General features: G+C 36.3%; 1 protein-coding gene across 1 annotated transcript in view; it reads right to left on the reverse strand.

Moving 5' to 3' along the window:
* LOC145999200 (uncharacterized) overlaps window positions 1-21,184 on the reverse strand; it is a 139,322-nt gene that overhangs the window by 68,232 nt on the left and 49,906 nt on the right. Inside the window, exon 4 of the mRNA XM_083136132.1 lies at window positions 5,604-5,941. Within this exon, the coding sequence (XP_082992258.1) occupies window positions 5,604-5,941 (338 nt within the window). The remainder of the gene's footprint in view (window positions 1-5,603; window positions 5,942-21,184) is intronic.

A 21,184-nucleotide genomic window follows, 5' to 3' on the forward strand; every position in this document is an offset into this window, starting at 1 on the left:
TCAAGTGATTGATTGATTGAGTTGGTGTTTTAATTCCACTTTATGCACAGTAAGGCTAATCGGGACTGGATTTACAGTTTAAAGTGGGATCGAAACCACTCTGAGCTTTTTCCGGGTATTGAACCCAGGACCCCTTGATTACAAGGCGACAACGCTACCACTGCACCATGTGGGAGGCCCCAGGTGTCTATCAAACGTGCATCTTAACTTCCCACTGTATTTTATTTTAGAGTTTCATTATTTTATTTCAGTTTGTGAATCATTGTTTAAACAGAGATTTGAAAACACCAGCAGCATTTGGAACTTGTGTTTGTCTAACGATTGATTAAATGAAGTACTGAACTGTAGACTGAAATGTTAACATTGTCACAAAAATATATTTTCCAACTTTTCCACCATTTGACATTTTTCTTCTTCTGAAATGTTAGGTGAAGAGAAGGGATGGGGGGGGGGTTAATCTCTGGAAACATCTATGAACAAATTGAATTCGGGCAAACATTTTAAAACGGTCCAAAATGTGCACTAAACATTCCCAAACTTACACCCCCCCAAAAGTTTCCAACATCCCCCCCAAGGGAAAAATCCTGGATAAACCCCTGCCTGCATCAACTACACTACTCTATGCAGATGATACCTTCCTAAGTATTGTAGATTGTAAAATGAACTCTCTTCAGCAAAATTCAAAGAACACTTTAAAAAAATTAAATGGATGGTGCAAGGAAGACAGACTAATACTAAATCCAACAAAAACTAGCAACATGGCCTTCCACACGACACAACAGTAAAACAAAGATTGCCCAACACTTGAAATAGACTCAAAAATCATACAAAAAACCACAATAATAAAATTTCTAGGCATACATTTTGATGAAAACATGTCTTTTGGTCATCATATTGAAAATCTATGTAAACATCTAGCCACTTTACATTATGCAATTTGGAAAATGAGAAGTATCTCTAACTTAAAAATGGTAAAAATCCTCTATTTTTCAAGTGTAGAATCTAGACTAAGGTATGGCATATTGCTATGGGGGACTCAACAAAACTGTCGAAGGTTTTCATTCTACAAAAAAGAATCATCAGAACTATGGTCCAAGAGCCTCCACAAACATCTTGTAAAAATCTGTTCACCAAACTTTCAATACTCACAGTACCATCCCTATATATATTAGAATGCCTCCTATTAGTAAAGCACAATATCAAAAACCTCAATAAAAATAGTAATATACATAATCATAACACAAGAACAAATGCAAATATACACATAGACAACCACAGACTGAACCTATACAAAAGGAGTGCCAGAAACACAGGAATACTACTATACAATAAACTTCCATGTGAAATAAAGGAGGAAAGAAATCTTAAGCTATTCAAAAATAAAATAAAAAACTATCTCTTAGAAACATCACCCTACAGCATAAAAGAATTTCTACAGCATATCTAAAACTACTCTCTCTGTCTCACCCATGTACATAATCAATTGGACACAATACATCAACATGTATGAAACTTTAATTAATCTGATATGCACCCATATATGTAATCTAGTGGATGTAATATATATTTGAAACTCAATTATGCTGAACTATATCCAAAATGTGTAATCAAGGGTATGTAATATATATTTGTAACTCAATTATGTTGACCTGCATCCCCTATATGTAATGTAGTGGATGTAATATACATTTGTAACTCAATTATGCTGATCTACATCCCAAATATGTTATCAAGGGTATGTAATATATATTTGTAACCATAACTGCTATATGCCATGTACATAATCAAACCAATATGTAATAATCTATACTTGTAACATTAATTATACTGCATCCCAAATAAGTAATCAAGTGAATGTATTTGTATTGAAATTATGCTCATGTTATATGTAACAAATGACGTGCTCTATACTGCTGCAGATAGAAATATCTACAATGTAGTCAACAGAACAAGAATAAATTACAATTACAATTTAGCATGCCACGTTTTTGTTAAAATTATATTACGATTTGTAATTTGTAAAATGATGAAATTCTAAAGGATTTTGTAATACATGAGTACATATCGTTCTTATCACTCGAGGAAAATCTACATACCTTGCAATATATTCATCAGCATTTTAGTTGAAGGAAGTTTGTAAAAATGCCATTAAGAAAAGGTCCTTCTTTCCTAAGCACATGGTTTTTGCCTTAACACATAATGGCTTCCTGTTCAATGCCCATAATGCATTCAGAACGAATAAGAAGGTATGTTGCCTCGCTCGGACAACTCGAAATAGCTGATCATTAAATATTAGATGTTGACTGCATAGAATCTGAGTACGTAGTGATAAGGAATATTGCAACCACTTCCGTGTATGCATGAAGTTCCTTTCAACACTACTATAGATCGACCACAAGGAAAAAAACCCTTGGGACGAGAAGTCCCCGTGCAGCTTTCCCTTCTTCCCTCCACCTCGAGCCATAAGGAAGCATTGTCTACTCTCCCCCTCTCCTACTCGCGGGGGTACGGTGTACAGGAGCCGCGGGCCAGGCCTGCGCAAGTTGTTTTGCTCATGGTTCCACTATAGAGGGCACCTGATGATGAAAATGAGAACTTTGGCGAAAATGAGAACTTCGTTTATTCTCGTAAACGTAAGTTCATATAGCAACTGTGGCGTTTGCGAGAGTTACAAAATCTAAACGTCACAATCCTACAGCATGTGAGATGTGCACACAGCTAAGATATTTCTATTTCGAAATCCATTTCGAAACACTGATGGTATGATTTATAAACATTCAATACAGATTACTATTTGCAATACTTCCTTAATGACTTCTGTTTAGTGTGTAATTCCTCACATGCATAATAACTTGATGCTTGCACACAAAATATTTGATTCAAATTAAACAATATATTTCTGTTTCATGTGTGTATCCCCATATGTACTCTGAAGTTATCTTTAAAGGAAAATCTTGTCACAAATTCAGTTTCTCTTTGAGATAAAATATCCTCATATGTCTATCAAAGTTCTCTCTCCAGCCAAGACATTTATTACTAATTGAACAATTGAAAGGCTTCTCTTTAGCATGAATGCACATATGCGAATTAAGATGTCTTTCATTTCCAAAACCTTGTTGCAAATGAACATTTAAAATATTACTCTTGACTGTCAAGCCTTATGAGTACATTAAGTGTACACCTCCAGACAAAACTTTTAGGCAAATTAAAAAATGGAAACACTTCTCCTTAGTGTGAATGCTCACATGCACATTAAGTTGGTCTTTAGGAGCAAAACCTTTGTTGTAAATTTAACAATTAAAAGGCTTCTCTTTTGAGTGAACCTTCACATGTACAGTAAGATCTCCTTGATGGACAAAATTTTTATTGCAAATTGAACAATTGAAAGGTTTCAGTTATGTGTGAACCCCCACATGCTCATCAAGCATATCCTTACATGAAAAATCTTTGTTGCAAATTGAACTTCTCTTTTGAGTGAACATTCATATGTACACTAAGGTATCCTTTATGGGCAAAATCCTTGTTGCAAATTGAACAATTGAACGGTTTCTCTCATGTGTGACCCTTCATATGCTCATTAAGATGATCTTTACGGGCAAAATCTTTGTTGCAAATTGAACAATTAAAAGGATTCTCTTTTGAGTGAACCCTCATATGTACACTAAGATTTCCTTTCGGGACATAATTTTTATATTTCAAATTGAACAATTGAAAGGCTTCTCTTCAGTGTGACAGGAATGTGTATGAGGCAGCCTATATATGCACGGATAATAGGAATAAACTCAATAGGGATGATGGGAATTTGGAAGACGGCTGGATAAACTTTTTTAAAAAATGGGATAAAGCTGCCGGGAGTAGAGACGAGATGGGCTTCCATGTTACCCCTGAGGTTAGGAAAGCTGCCGAGGTGGAAGTTGAATTCACCTTGGATTGGTGACTCACGAGCCCCAGTTGAGGAAAGACTGGGAGGGAGGAGTTTTCCTTCTCCAGGTATGAGCTGACACCGTGCATTCGCCTACCCCGAGCACCGATCGGCAGTTCGCAGTCATCAGCTTTGAACGTTCTTTTGTTTTTATAGAGTATTGCACGGTTTTAGTATGTGTATTTTACATTCTTTTTTTAGAAAGTGTCTTTCCTATACCATTTTAACCTAAATCCTCAACCATCACTTTCTCAACGAGGCACCATGTCAGGTGTCTGAAGACATCGTTTCAACCTGAAGAAGGAGGTAATATAACCTTCGAAACGTAGTTTGATAAATCTCATGCTCACACATGTAAGTTACTGATTTTTAATCTTTTAACCTTTAGTTTGTATCAGTGTGAACATTATATGTACACTAAGCTCTTATTTACGGACAAAATTTTTATTGCAAATTGAACAATTGAAAGGCTTCTCTTTAGTGTAAACAGTCATATGTAATTTAAGATATCCTTTACAGGCAAAATCCTTGTTGAAAATTGAACAATTGAAAGTCTTCTATCCAGTGTGACCCCTCATATGCTTATTAAGATGATCTTTATGGGAAAAATCTTTGTTGCAAATTGAACAATTGAAAGGCTTCTCTCCAGTGTGACCCCTCATATGCTCATTAAGATCGCCTTTACATGCAAAGTCTTTGTTGAAAATTGAACAATTGAAAGGCTTCTCTTTAGTGTGAACCCTCACATGCTCATTAAGACGATCTTTACGAGCAAAATCCATATTGCAAATTGAACAATTGAAAGGCTTCTCTTTAGTGTGAACCCTCACATGCTTATTAAGATGATCTTTACGGGCAAAATCTTTGTTGCAAATTGAACAATTAAAAGGATTTTCTCTTGAGTGAACCCTCATATGTACACTAAGATCTCCTTTCCGGACAAAATTTTTATTGCAATTTGAACAATTGAAAGGCTTCTCTCCTGTGTGAAGAGTCATATGTAAACTAAGATCTCCTTTTCGGGCAAAATTCCTATTGCAAATTGAACAATTGAAAGGCTTCTCTCCAGTGTGAAAAGTCATATGTACACTAAGCTCTCCTTTACGAGCAAAATTTTTATTGCAAATTGAACAATTGAAAGGCTTCTCTTTAGTATGAACAGTCATATGTAATTTAAGATCCGCTTTACGGGCAACATCCTTGTTGCAAATTGAACAATTGAAAGGCTTCTCTCCAGAGTGACCCCTCACATCCTTATTAAGATTATCTTTACGGGCAAAATCTTTGTTGCAAATTGAACAATTGAAAGGCTTCTCTCCAGTGTGACCCCTCATATGCTTATTAAGATCTCCTTTACGGGCAAAATCTTTGTTGCAAATTGAACAATTGAAAGGCTTCTCTTTAGTGTGAACCCTCACATGTTCATTAAGATGATCTTTACGGGCAAAATCTTTGTTGCAAATTGAACAATTGAAAGGCTTCTCTTTGGTATGAACCCTCACATGCTCATTAAGATGAACTTTACGGGCAAAATCTTTGTTGCAAATTGAACAATTGAAAGACTTCTCTTTTGAGTGAACCCTCATATGTACACTAAGATCTCCTTTAAGGGCAAAATATTTTTTGCAAATTGAACAATTGAAAATTGTCTCTTTAGTGTTAACACTTATAAATGTATTACACTCAGCTTCATGGACAAAAGTTTTCTTGGAAACTGAAAAATTAAAAAGCATCTCCGGTTCATGGGCTATCAAATCTCCTTTGTCCAGTAAAGTGTTGTTGGAGATGTGACTTATACATTGCTTTCTCCTGTCATTAGTCTTGGGAACATCAACATATGTCTTGCTTGAAAGGGATTTTGGTGAAGGTACAGCTTCAAAATGTTCTTCTCTAGTGATACATTCTGCAATTTCTCTTGGCTGCTCTTCTTCTCTTAAGTTTCTTGTAGAGACTGGCAAATGTGGAACTGACCTTTGGACATCTTGTACCTGGTCTTCCACATAGTTCTTGATCAGGTAGCTGAAAAAAAATGATACAAATGTAGTTTCACTTTCTGAGTAAATAATGAGAATGACTGACATGTGCAAATCAATGAAAATAAAGGAGAGGAGGATAGACTGTTGATGGGGACGTACTCATGGAAAGGTAAATACATGTATAATATTACGTAGAACTTTCAACAAAAAATGCAGGCTCGACCATGACTTGAACACGGATGTCTGGCATTCCATGCCATTGCTCTATCACTGAGCTACCGAGTCGCACTGGCTTCACCTGATTTTTCGCTTCCGCTATTATACCTGTGTGGAATCCATGGAGTCCTGGTCGAGCCTGCATTTTTCGATGAAAGTTCTATGTAGTACATCTCCTGTGTGTGCCTAATTTAATGTACGAGAGTTATTTTTTAAGTAAGGTCCTTTTTGCAAAAAAAAAATGAAGTAAGTAAATGTTTCTTTTAGTAAATGTTTTTCAAAAAAAAAATTTCTGAATTTACATACACTTCTCTATTTATCTACATACTTCCTTGCCAGTTTAAACATTTATCGTAATGAACTACGAGTTTTTGGATACCCTCCTCATAGTACTCTGCCGCCTGTGATGATAGCCAGTTACTCACGATCGATTTCACTTCATCATCAGTATCTAAATGCTTGTCACCCAGGAAAGTTTTCAAATGGCAAAAGAGGTGGTAGTCACTATTCGCAAGGTCTGTTTGGAAATACCGTTTGAAATTATCCGTGGGAATAAGTTTGCATGCAGGCTCCCAGCATTCTTTGAGCAGCATCATGGCAACTGTGTTTTGGGACAGGCAGGGTGTTTTGTTAGTGGACTTTTTGCCACAAGGAACAACAATTAACTCAGCTTCCGTGAATAACTGACTCATAAAACGTAAACAACTGCTCAGGCTTACTGTCATTGTTAGTGTTCTGAACTTTATTCTTATCAGTTTATCTGCTTGACTAACCTTGTGTTAATGCTGCGAAACAGCTCAGCCCCTCCCTTTCAAACACATTTTAAAGGCATAAATGGTGGTGGTGTTTAATTTGAACCCAATTGCTGCGATCGCCTACAGGTAGGAAGACAAGCTAATAACCATAACTAAAAATCAATAACAAGTCAATCAAACGAAAAGATTTTCCCATTTCTGTGTGAAAATAGATAGCTAAACTCCGTATAAAATTCCCATGATCCAGGCACCACATGAGCCACCCATGCGGGCACCCCTGGTCAACCTCTGGTCTTACATGACCTCACTCTTGTAAGTCTCTTTCAGGGTGGGAAGAGTAATTCATTCACAATAGTCGGAATTGGAAGATGCCTAAATAATTCAGAAAATTATTTAGGTGTTGTATTCACATGACATTTTCAGCTACACACTATGTTTAATGCAATAATATTTATTAGGCACAAATACATGTTTCCGTTCACCCTTATCTTTCTTTACAAATGCTTTCAAGATTGTAATTCCTTGTCAACATGCATGCCACAGAAATTACAAATTGCTTCTATAAATATTCTCTATATATTTACAGGTAAAATTAGAAAAAGGGGAAAACTCTTTTAAAACATTCGGCAATTGGAAAATGGAGCTTCACATATTTCAGGTTTTCTGAGATTTCAACATGCTTGTACGTGATCCTTTATTTTGGTCCCCACCTCCCTGAGTTTTAAATTCTGCATAAAGTATTCTGATATTTAAAATATTAGTGTGACATCTTTTTCTTTAAAAGAAAAAAGTTCTCAGTTTAGTAAAACGATCAATCCACAAGTATCACATGTTTTTCCAGGCAATCTCAAAAATGGCCATCTCCATCAACTTCTGGATACTCTTTTGTCAATACCTACTAGCAAATGCATTTGTTCCACACTGTGGCCGTGTGGTCTAAGACATCAGGCTTTGGGCTCAGGGTTTGGAAAGCATGGTGGTTCAAGTTTCCTGGGGTAAGTGTAACAACTTTTCTCATGAGATTTTGGCCAGTGCATGGGACCATGGCCACCCACCATCCTGAGAAAATTCGGGAGCTATGAATGAGTAGCATAACCCAGTCATGGAGACCCACAACAACAACTGGGGCCCATACTTAACTACAATTCTTCCCAGTGATATCTACTCAGAAACACTCACTGTCCCAAATCACTATGGCACTAATGGTTTCTATTTGCTATGTACCCTTTTCATATGTTCAGTAAATATATCTTTACGGGTAAAATATTTGTCACATTTTGAACAATTAAAAGCTATCTCTTTTGTGTTTACTGTTGCATGCATATTAACACATTGGGGTCTCACGACGGGCATAGCCCGCAGTGCACTTAAAGTCAATGTGGACGAAAGACGGGTATAGCCCATCCTGCGGTATGCAATCGCTTTGCCGATTGAACTACGAGCTATGTTCGTAGTTCGTCTCATGTGCATGTTCCTTCAAGCGTCTTGGTTGAAATTCCGACCGTTAGGTGACTCATGTCCTATTTTTATCTCGCACCTGCGACTGTTTGTTGTCGGGTTGATGTACGTTGCATTGTTTAGAATGGCATCCTTAGGTCCAGACCACATAGCGAAAATTCTGCATTCCATTTGTTCATTAGGTCAGTGGTGAATGCGTATGTAATTTATAAAAAAGTAAACAGGGAAAATCATAATATGTCTCTGGAAGAGTTCATCATCCAAGTAGGGGAAGTGCTACTCATCAAAGCAGGCGAAGATATTCAAGGTCAAACATCAATGTCAACTACAGCAGATAGGCTAACAGGCCACCATTTTCCAAGGAAAATCCCCCTACAGAGAAAAAGTCAAGGCTCTGTAGGTCATGTAAAGTTTGTGGAGACAGGCACAAAAAAGAAACTGGCAAGTGGGCAAGAAAAGACACAACATTTTACTGCCCCAGCAGTGATGTTGCTCTCTGCATTCCTGAATGTTTCGAACTTTTTCATACAAAAGCTAATTACCTGTAATTTGTAATTATTTTTTGTTATGTGCACATCGGAAGTATTCTTATGCAAAATTCAAAAGATGTATTGATAGTTCATGTAGTTTTTGCACTGTTAATTATTGAAATTTCCAGATTACGAACTTAAAATATCTCTATATTAACATTTGTTACAATGTTGTACTTTTTCTTTTTTCACAAAACATTGCTGAAAAAAATATTCAAAAATGTCTGAAAATGAAAAGAAAATTTATTGTTCATTGAAAAGAGGAAGCTTTGTAGATTTGAGAAATGTGTGGTAAATAAAAACAAATTAAAAATACTTTTTCTATGATTTTTTTAAAAACAACCAAAAATCACAGGCCTGAGGTAAAAATGCTGTATTATGAGGCCAGACCCGAATGTGTTAAGGAAATATTTCCGGGCAAAATCTTTGTTGCAAATTGTACACTTAAAAGGTTATTCATTTGTGTGTGTTTTCACATGGATATTAAGTGTGTCTTTGTAAGAAAACGCTTTGCTGCAAATAGAACAAATAAAAGGTTTATCTTTTGTGTGTGTCCTCAATTTCCATATGCAAAATTTTTCTGGGAAATTGAGCAACTGAAAGGATTTTCTTCTGCGTGCATCCTCATATGTATATTACGGTTATCTTTACGAGCAAAAGTTTTGTGGCAAATTGTGCAATTGAAAGGCTTCTCTTTGGTGTGAACTCTCACATGTGTATTAAGATCTCCTTTATAGGCAAAATCTTTCTTGCAAATAGAACAATTATAAGGTCTCTCTTTTGTGTGCATTCTCATTACTGTACTGTTCTTCCATGTAGCTCTTGTTCAAGTACCTGAAAAAAAATTATTGAACATACAAATGTAGGATTGCTTCTAAAATAATTACTAATATCTCAAGTATAGAGAACTTTAAGGGAACAAGAAATTGACTGTACTTTAATATTTGCTGACCTCAGAAATTGCACGATGTAACTTCCTGGCTGTGTTCTGGTGCTTCAAAATTTGAGCAGTTAATTTTTTCATTCTAACATGGAGAATAAAATTTGATAGTTATCCACACTGAACTCTGTCCTAGAGTGTGTGGAGAAACAGCAGAGGGAGAGTTCAGCTGAAAAATCTCTTTCTCCTGCTTTGAATTCTTCTGAATACGCACAACCTCAAATGCATTTACTGTACTGGCCCTCAACAGTGCCTTTAAACTGTAAAGGAACAAGATGTCAACATTTCTAAGAGGAATGGGTGTGTCTGATCATCGTGACCCACATATATAACAACAAGGAAACACTAAATCTGTGAAAACACACAAATCTAGCAAATTTTGAATCGGAAATATAGCTGTGATCGAATGCTTTAACATGTTCCAAATAATTAGCACAGAACTGGAAAGCTACAAGAAAGCACAAACTCTATTAAGTTTCACAGTATCTCTTCCATAAAACTCTCTTCTTTAAGAAAAAAAATAATCCTAAATTTTAAAAATGAAAATTACTTTAACCATATTTCCATAGTGACACATTGTCTACCTCACTTTTCTCTATTCAATCAAACTTCTAATATCGATTGATTCATTTAATTTTTGTTTTAAGTCAACTTTATGCACAGAAAGGTTAATCGAGACTGGATCTAGAGTTTCAAGTATGATCTCAACCACTATGTGCCCCAATGGGTATTGAACCCAGGCCCTCTTGATTACAAGGCGACGATGCTACCACTGTGCCATCAGGGAGACCCCTAATACTAAGTGAATGGTATGCAATGCAGTTTAAAGATATCAAAATAAGTTTTGTGGGTATAAAAAATATGCATTTTCACAACTATATAAAATTTGTTGTAGTAAAAAGTAACTAAACTCAACTCCAAGCTTCAAATATGTTATAAAAGGTCAAGGTGTAGTAAAATTGTTTTATTGGCTGATGTGTGGTCAGTGCATTGTATCCCACCAGTGACGTTTTCTTACTTCAGTGGCTAGCGTGCTGGGAAGTAGGATCATGACTGCCGGCAAACCAGATGAAATATCTGTTGACCTAGAACCGCTAGTATGTAATGAAATAATCTCTTACAATTACATTGACAGATATAATTAAAACATTACTCATTCGTAATGACGTAAGTGTCGCACATAAAAATTTGTTACCTTAAATTATGTGGATTGATGGCTTTGGTGTTTAGGTCCACTTAATGCATAGTAAGGCTAATCGGGACTGGACCTACAGTTTAAAGTGGGATCCGAACCACTATGTTTCTCCAACAGGTATCAACTACCTGGCCTGGAGTTAGTGCTGCGAGGGGTTTAAAAACATCCACCTATCTTACGACCACTATCTTCAAGCAATGAATGCTTTATTTCTCACAGTATTAACTAAGCAGTTACATGCCTTTATGGTCACGTTTGGGTTCAGCTTTCACTTTCCCATACCTTTGATCTTGCCATCTGCTTCCCAGGAGGGTGGGGGTTCATTCAGTCAGTGTTTCTAGGAAAATCTATGGAACTTCTTGTGCTGGTCTCCCAATCTGTCACAAGGAAGGGTGAACGAACTTCTAAAAAGGACAAATGTTGAGACGAGCGTTGCCTTTGCCTTTGCCTGCTAGCCACTGAAAAGCTTTGGTATTGGATGGTATTGGTAAAAGAAAATGTACCGATACTCACCGATGCTGATACCGCCAGCCCTAGAATCTACATATTTCACATGAATCTAAATCTTCCAAGTACAGTTATATTCTTAATAAAACACAAAATATTGCTGTATAAATGGTTTTAATATAACAATTTATATACAAAAATATGATATTGGATGTTCAAACATGAAAATCTCTAAAATATGTTTCCAATTTTGTTTACACAATTCTTCCATTTAGATACAACTCAAAGAGCAAGTAATGTAATAAAAAATAATATATTCAACATTTTTCACCACATTTATACGTAAAGAAGTGTTTGCATCAAAAGCTTGAACAGTACAGCATTTGCAAACCTCGTCTTAACAAACTAAATGTAGAAACTACTCAAAAATATGGATTGTCTTATTACAAAATTAATTGAAATCCCATGCAGAAGGTAAAATACAACGAAACATATTTTTGAATATGTTTTATGTGTTTCATATTATGATGCTGAATGTTGAAACATGGAAGTCACTAAATATAATGTTACTTTCTTGCTTACAAAGTTCTGTGCAAATAAATGCAGGTTATCATTCACAAAAATGATACATTAATACACCAAATTGAAGCATTAATTACCTATAAAAATGAAGAAAAAACACTGAGCCTTTAACTAATTACCTCAATTATTCATACCTTTAAATAATAAAAGAAAGATTAATACATATCAAGATGTTACATTTTTTACACTGATATTTGCTAAGCATATCAGAGCATACTTATTGCACATATTATGTAAAACTCTAAAAAAAGAATGCAACTTAATTTACAAAGTTGGATTCCTTACAAAAGGGTCAATCCATATCAAGTGGTACAGAAGAGAAAATATTGGTTGAAAAGTACAGTAAAGTAAAGTGCTCCCCTGTGCTGAGCACGATGCCATGAAGGCATATAGGGGGTGTGGGGGTAACGCCCCACACTGTCTTGATCCGGTCGTGAGTGGGGGTGATGTGATCAGCATCACGCCCCTGACTGCCTTTACCCCCCAGGGTTTCCCCCAGGTACCCATGTCATTCGACGCTGGGTGGGCACCAGGGACGCTTCCAACGTTAGAAAAGTTCCTGGATTTTAACCGGCCGGGGATCGAACCCGGGACCTTCAGCATGGTAGTTGTGTTTTCTTGACAGTTTGGAACCACTGTTATTTTATTTTTACTATCACTGATTTCAAGATGGTGGACATTTACTTTATCATGGCACGTGTCATTTTCTCCATTTGTAAGCATCAGCTACGACTCTTTTATCTCAGCTCTGGTAAGTCCTAGGACAATGAGACAAAATCTGTGCTACAATTTTCACATCAAAGCAACTCAAAAAAACAAAGATTTTGTCACCACCATCTAAGATTTTGATGAAATTTGGTGTACACTCTTCAATTATCGGTGAAAGAAACCTCCTAAAATGTTTTCACTCTATCTCAAACTGTTTTCATTTTACAGTACTTTAAAATTTAATTAAATTAGTATTGTCTGCCACTCTTGAGACACTCGACACAAGACAACATTGCTTACATTTTATTTTTTTCCTCCTTTACCAATGATCAAATCTCTTTGAAATTTTACAAAACGTTCAATGAAATAATGAGGATTTCAGAAAAAAAAAATGCATCAGCAATATTTTTTTTTATAAAAGCCTCAAAAAAGACTAATAATTTACTTATAGCGTAATTTTTGTGGTGGACAACTTGGTTATGAAAACCTGAATTTTCAGCAAGTGGGCATGATGGAACCAAAACTTCTTGAAACTTCTTGATGTTGAAAATCATTGCAAAGACATGCTCTTTCCCCCCAAAGAATAAAATTTACTCCTTGTAAATAAAATTTTACATTGTTTGGACATTGTGGAAAATTTCAAGGTCTATCCATACCCAATAACCCAGCACTGGTTTCACAGCCATTTTTAAAATTTTCATTTTTTTGTTGTGGTAAACCCTATGTAAAGATAGTTCAAAACAGACATATTTTTTCTAAAACTTGGCTTAGTTTCAAAATAGTGGCTATTTTTGCTTCATGACTTGCCACATTTTTGTCCTGTGCAGGCAGTTGTGAAAATTATGATAACTCATCTACGAAAAATGACAGAAATATGTGATAAAAAGCATTGCTTTCATTACATTTCAAGCTACATTTTATGTTCTGTGCCTTTTTTCACCATCTCTAATGCAAATGGCTGGAATTTAGGACCAAACCTGATTCAATTTTCAAGGGTAATCAATGTTTAGCATTGTTTTTGTAGGGGAAGTAGTGTATTATCAGAGCTATACATATTCTTAGAGGAAGCATACACAATGTTTATACAAAGTATAAAACTTCTGAAGATTTAGCATACCTCGTACCTTGCAGCAATTTTCGCTTGCTCTTCTGTGCTAAGCGTTGGTGGCATGGTCAGTCACCAGTAATGTAAATGGTACTGAATCAATTTTCATTCCCTGATATAGTGGCCATCATACAATGGTTTCTACATTATGTATTACCAAATTCAAAATGGGTATTGAATTATCAGGTACCCTGCAGATTAAATAAAGCCAAAAATTGGTACAGCACCAAAAGTGCTTCTGGATTCATCTCTCTTAGTGGATTGTCGATAGAAATATACTTCAAAATGATGGAAGCATTTAAAATATTCCACAAACAGGTTTAGCCAAGAAGGCACTCTCTTGCCTTCTACTTAAAGTGTTCCCCATCCATTATTGGTTGCTTGTCCATTTTTAATAAAGTTTATTTTGTGTTTTGTTGACACTTTCATGTTTCAATAGTAATACATACTTATGTAAAAAAAAACTTCTTGATATCAATTACATGAAACTTCAAAAGGCATAAGTTTTTTTTAAAAACTTTAATTACTAATATAAGTTTCATTTTGAGGTGTATTCTCCTCACATGTAGAGAAAGATTATCTTTATGGGCAAAATCATTGTTGCAAATTAGTCACTTAAAAGGTTTCTCTTTTTTTTGTGTGTCTCCTCATATGTGTATTATAGGGCAAAATGTTTGTCAAAAATTTAACATGTAAAGAGTTTCTCTCCTGCATGTGTCCTCACATGTGCATTAAAGTAATTTTTACAGACAAAATCTTTGTAACAAATTGAACAATTGAAAGGTTTCTCTTTGCTTATGAAGCTCATATGTTTATTAAGGTTACCGCAATGGGCAAACATTTGGTTGCAAATTCAACAATGAAAAGACTTCTCTTTGCTGTAAAGCATAAAATGCACATTCAAAATCCAGTTCTGCTTAATATCTCTGCTGCAAATTGAACACTTAACAGGCCTTTCTTCAGAGTGAATTCTCAAATGCACATAAAGATCTCATTTAAGGGCAAAATCTTTATTCTTGCAAATTCAAAAATTGAAAGGTCTGTATTTGGTGTGAAGAACTTTCAGAAACATATTAACGCCTCCTAAACAGACAAAATCCTTGTCACAAATTCAACCTTTCTCGGCAGAAGCATTGTTGCAAATTCAACACTTAAAAAGTGTTCAACCTTAAAAAGGTTTCCCTTTGTTGTGAAGCCTCACATGATCACTAAGGGCTCCTTTCTGGGCAAAATCTTTGTTGTGAAGTTTAATGTGCTTATAAATGTAACTTTTACAGGTGAAATATTTGTCACAAATTGAACAAATGAAAGCTTTCTCTTTGGTGTGAACCCTCATATGAATATTAAAGCTATCTTTCCGGGCAAAACCTTTGTTGCAAATTGTACACTTAAAAGGCCTCTCTTTGGTGTGAACTCTCATGTGTATATTAAGGTGATATTTACGAGTAAAATGTTTGCCACAAATTGAACACTTGGAAGGATTTCCTTTGTTGTGAACCTTCATATGAATATTAAAGTTATCTATCCAGGCAAAATCTTTGTTGCAAATTGAACACTTAAAAGGCCCCTCTTTGGTGTGAACTCTCATGTGCATATTAAGGTGATATTTACGAGTAAAATGTTTGTCACAAATTGAACACTTGAAAGGTATCTCTTTGGTGTGAACCTTCATATGAATATTCAAGATATCTTTCCGAGCAAAATCTTTGTTGCAAATTGTACACTTAAAAGGCCTCTCTTTGGTGTGAGCTCTCATGTGCATATTAAGGTAATATTTTCGAGTAAAACGTTTGTCACAAAATGAACACAGGAAAGGTTTCCCTTGGGTGTGAACCGTCATATGAATGTTAAAGTTATCTTTCCGGGCAAAATCTTTGTTGCAAATTGAACATTTAAAAGGCCTCTCTTTGGTGTGAACTCTCATGTGCATATTAAGGTGATATTTACGAGTAAAATGTTTGTCACAAATTGAACACTTGAAATGTTTCTCTTTGGTGGGAACCATTTTATGCATATTTGCATTATCTTGATTAATAATTTCTTTCTTGGAAACTAAGTGATTACAAAGCTTCTCCTTTGCATGGAAATTTCCTTTGTCAGAAATAACTTTGTTGCACATGGAACATACACACTGATTTCTGCTGTTAACACACTTTGAATCCTCAATATATGCCTTGGTTTTGGAATATTTTAGTGAATGTTCAGGCTCAAAATTTCCTCCGCTATTGACACATTCTGTATTGCCATTTGACTGCTCTTGTTCACTTAATTTTCGTGAAGATATTAGGAGACGAGGAACTGACCTTGGGATATCTTGGCTCTGCCTTTCCCCATAGTTTATGTTCTGATATCTGGAAAAAAAAAAAATGAATATTTTACAAATGTAGTTTTGCTTCCTAATTACCAAGATGCGGAGATGACTGAAAAGAAAGGATAGTAGATTAGACTGTAGATAGATAGTATAGCTCGACCACAAGGAAAAAAACCTTCCGTCCAAAGCGTTCGCGCAACTTCCCTGCCGTTATCGGTGTTCGGGGCAGTGTTGCCAGGTCAGATTTGAAAAATTCGGGAGATTGTTCCTTGGAAACCAGAAGTTCTGCTACAAAATCCGATGATCTAATAGAAGAGGATGAACGACGTTCTTGGGGGGGGGGGGGCATAGTTGTGCGCACTGGGGGGGGGGGGCAAGGGGGAGTGGCGCGCATTGTTTACGGTGTAAACGTCACAGATACTTTTGTAACAATGGTGCTAAACCCAGCACCCTGTGTTCGGCGAAAATATACCGAAGATCTCCATTTCAGGAGTGGACATGTTTCAAACAAAAGAAAGTAAACCGCCCGAAGGAACCGACCAACACCTTTCATCTCTTTCGCATTTTCCGGTTAGAGGGTGCGTGGAAAACACCCTCAAATTTGCCCTTTCTCAGCATCGACACAAGGGGTTGGGATGCCTCTATTATCGCGAGGAATTTTTATGACAGGAAATGGTAGAAAGTTGTGTTCACAGATGAAGCTAACGTGCCGCCTTTCGTTGTCAGCGATTTTCCACAATCTTTCAAGTCGAATGCTAACAATAACAAATCAATTTGCCTTCTGATGGTGTTCGTGTGCAGCTATCGATAGGGGTGGGCACGCGTCCTGCACCATAATGAAAAAATGCATTACGTATGTGAAATATATTTGGTGAATTAGACAGCATGTCTTCCTCAATAATTCAAGATAGCAACGCTTATGCTAGGGTGCCACCCATCCTCCCCATCTGCTAGAAATACACACACACACCCACAAACACATACATGTATAACATAATTTGCCCACGCTACGAAGTCAGTGTTTCTACCTCGTAAGGCAAGGACGTTTCACTGTGTTTGTGTCACTTCATCCATTTCATCAGTTTTTCATTCATCCATATTGTCGTACTTACCCGTAGAGGCACAAAAGCGACGTAAAATAACTAAAATGGAAATAGAGTTTAGGGTGGGATAAAATACAGCCATCTAAAAATAGTAATGTAGTAAAAGTAATAAAATAATGTCCTAGCACAATTGAGTAGCGTTTGACATAATTTCACAGTTCAAACAGCACTTTTCAGGGCTGAGTGGAGTTCCACTCCACATCTCCCCTCCATGTTCAAGTAAAGATGAGCAGGAAACGTGTTTTTGAGCTGGCCGTCGGAGGTGCCATAGCAATAGTTTATTATGGAATCCTACCGAGAAATCAATAGGTCTGGCAACACTGACGTTGGCGACTCTGAAGGCTTCTTCCTCCTGTCTTTTTCCCCCACCTGCCAGCGCGATGGGGTCTGCGCAGGTTTCTTTCCTTGTGGTTCCACTATAGATAGTAGATTTTTCTCCCAACTTCGACCAAACATATTAGGGTTAGTCAATAATTATACTCGTTGACATTTTGAGAAAAAGTTCAGATGTTTTAAAATCAATAGCTGTTTCTGGAAGTATTTTGAATGCTGATCATGGAAATATACTACATTTTCCCGCATCATGTCAGAATTTTTAACAATTTTACCATCACAATTCTCACATTCACAATTATATGATATTCGTTACATCCCACAACAAAAGGAAATTTTGGTTGTTTCTAGAGCTGACCCGATACCACCATTTGCTGATATCGATACTGATACCCACCGATGCCAATACCGATACTTGTATAATTCCAGTATAAAATAACAAAAGCTAGTTACTGAGTCATACTAACTCTTCACATCACTAGGCACATATCTAGAAATATAATTTGGCTAGCCAGTCTGAGGCAAGTGTCTCAGAAATATAATAATAAAAGTGCTTCTATTTAATATGTTAACATAATTATTGGTCGATTTGTAATAATATGTAAATTAATTAATTAGTACTTAATTTCTCCGATGTGAATGGAGTATTGTTGTATGTAACCACAGACTAAGAAACGGAGGAATGACAAAGTTAATACTTATTTTGTTCTTTCTACCTTGACTAAAAAATATTATTATTACATAAATAGTAAAAAGACGCTATAAATTAAAGATATAACAGCAAATAATCATCATCTAGCTTACATGTAGTTAAGACCGCTAAAATTTGTGTAAAAATAACTGTCCTGGCAAGGAAATTAATGTCAAAGAAGTAAAAAATTGAAAATTTATAGAATAACAAAACAAATAATGATATGTCCATTAGATGAAAAGTAAAGTTCCTGATAAATATTTTATGTACATTATTGTAAGTAGTGGAGTACATAAATCTTTGGAGGCGCTTCAACCCTCATTGGCCGATGCCGGCAGAGGTCACACGCTAGACAGAAGTGAAGAGGATAAGTAAAATTGCTGATTCCCCATCCCACTTAAACGTAGATAACACAAAGCTAATTTCACAGTGACATTCATCCCTGTTTTCCAAGAACTCCGCTACCTGTCTTCTTGTCTCGGATCAAATTCATAAACTAGTGTAATTTGGGTAAACTACAATAATTGCTGACAATTCCGGCTTCGACTAACAAGACTGCCTGTCTTGTATTTTGAAAGAAGCCACTGAAGGAATGCAGTTACATGATTTCCCCAAGGTCTCTGCCAGGAAAATAATAATAATAAAAACATACACACACACAGCAAACCAAGATAAGCTTACAAACTGCCTGGTGAAACTTATCCCCGCTGGGAGGGACATGAGAGAATAAGCCACAAATGGACGTCCTACACGTAAGATGGTTGTATGTTGAGAAATGACAGCAGCACAAGCGGAAAATCCTACAGCTTTCAGAACTTGAGGGAACAGGTCTTTCAGCAAATCCTTGTCTATTTTGACACACAATTATGTGATTTCCAAACAAAATATTGGGAAATTGATTGGTATAATCTGTATAAATTCACAACACTAAGATCCACAATATTGAACGTAAATTATATAATATTTTAAAACTCTAGAAATTCCACATTTAAAACTGCTTAATGCAATTTTTACTTTTTTTGTGAATGCCAAACCAGAATCCCAGATTGAACATTTTCGTGCGATGATTTTTTACGATTTTTGACGTGGATTATCAAGACAAGAGTGCATCGATCAACTTACTTACACATTTGGCGATGAAGCCCCATCCTTTGCCACTGTAAAATGCTGGTATAACAAATTTAATCGTGGCCGCCATTCGCTCACCGACGAGATTCACGAAGGTCGTCCAAAATCAGTTGTTGTTCAAGAAAACATTGATGCTGTGCAAAACCTAATACTGCAAGATCGTCATGTGACATTCTGTGAGATTGAGGCAACCATAGGCATTAGTTCCACCAGCATATATAAAATATTACATGATCATTTAGCTGTGAGAAAGGTATGTTCTCGTTGGATCCCACACAATTTGACAAAAACTCAGAAAGACGCTCACGTCAATTGGTGCAAACAAATGCTCAATAAATACAATCGTGGTGCTTCAAAAGACGCATATAAGATTGTAACAGGTGACGAATCATGGATATATGCATATGAGCCGGAACGTAAACAGCAGTCGACTGTATGGGTGTTTCAAGATGAACCCAATCCAACAAAAGTTGTTCGTGCTCGAAGCACATCGAAACAAATGGTCGCCTGTTTTTTCGGGAAAACTGGTCATGTGGCAACTGTGCCTTTAGAGGAACGTAGAACGGTCAACTCTGAATGGTACACAACAATTTGTTTGCCAGAGGTCTTCGGTCAAATACGGAAAACAAACAAACACCGTCGGATCATTCTTCATCAAGACAATGCCAGCTGTCACACATCTCGTCTAACAACCGACTTTATGAACAGTCAAAAAATCGAATTGATGGGTCATCCGCCGTACAGTCCTGATTTGGCACCCAATGACTTCTTCTTGTTCCCGAATGTCAAGAATAAATTGCGTGGACAACGATTTTCGTCGGCGGAAGACGCCGTTGATGCGTTCAAAAACCATATTATGGAGGTGTCTCAAGAAGATTGGAAAAACTGCTTTCACAAATGGTTCGAACGAATGCAAAAGTGTATTGACCATAAAGGAGAATACTTCGAAAAACAATAAAGCAGTTTTCAATGCCAAATTCCTGTTTTTTCATTGTTAGGCTCAAAATATAAATAGTGACCCTCGTATTAGGCTAGGTGAGCCCACCTTTTGCATGGACAATGTTGGAAATATTTCTGGGAAAACTGAAGCAAGTCTCCCACATGGCAGTCAGATGCCCCTCTGCCCCAGACACCATGGGCTTTCTAACTACCCATATATCTACCATAGTTCAATCGTACTATGTATTAAAAAAAATTTAATTTAATTTTTTTTTCATTCCACACCTAGATTGGCTTTCATTAAGCAAGCCAGATTTCCTGGGCTGAATATGTGATAGGTCATGGTGACGGATGAATATTGGTTTCAAGTTGTACTTTTAAATCCACTTTATTCACACACAGACTATCAGGAGTGGACGTACTGTTCAAAGTGCATCTGAACTACTATGTGTCTCCACTGGGTATCAAACTCAGAACATCTTGGTTACAAGGCAATGACGTTATCACTATGCCATCAGGGAGGCCTGGAATGAATGAATGTTGGATAACTCAAAAACCCTATAGACACTGTACCACAGGTCTAGGTATGGTGCTACAGCACTTCAAAATATGATAAAGATTTTATATTGGACAATGGTATATTTTTATAATCAAAGAATAAAATTCACTGCATGAAAATAGTGCTTCTTCTATACAAATTGCATCTAATATTAGGTATTTCACAAAATTATTATTAATTAATAATTGTAGCTATTAATAGATTATAAGCACCTAACAGTCCTAAAATGGAGTTTATGAATTCCTAAATCCCTATTTCTCAGAACCTAAAAATCTGCCCCTAGTTA

This window comes from Lepisma saccharinum, chromosome 15 (genome assembly GCF_977018435.1).
Source record: "Lepisma saccharinum chromosome 15, izLepSacc3.1, whole genome shotgun sequence".
Taxonomy (NCBI): domain Eukaryota; kingdom Metazoa; phylum Arthropoda; class Insecta; order Zygentoma; family Lepismatidae; genus Lepisma; species Lepisma saccharinum.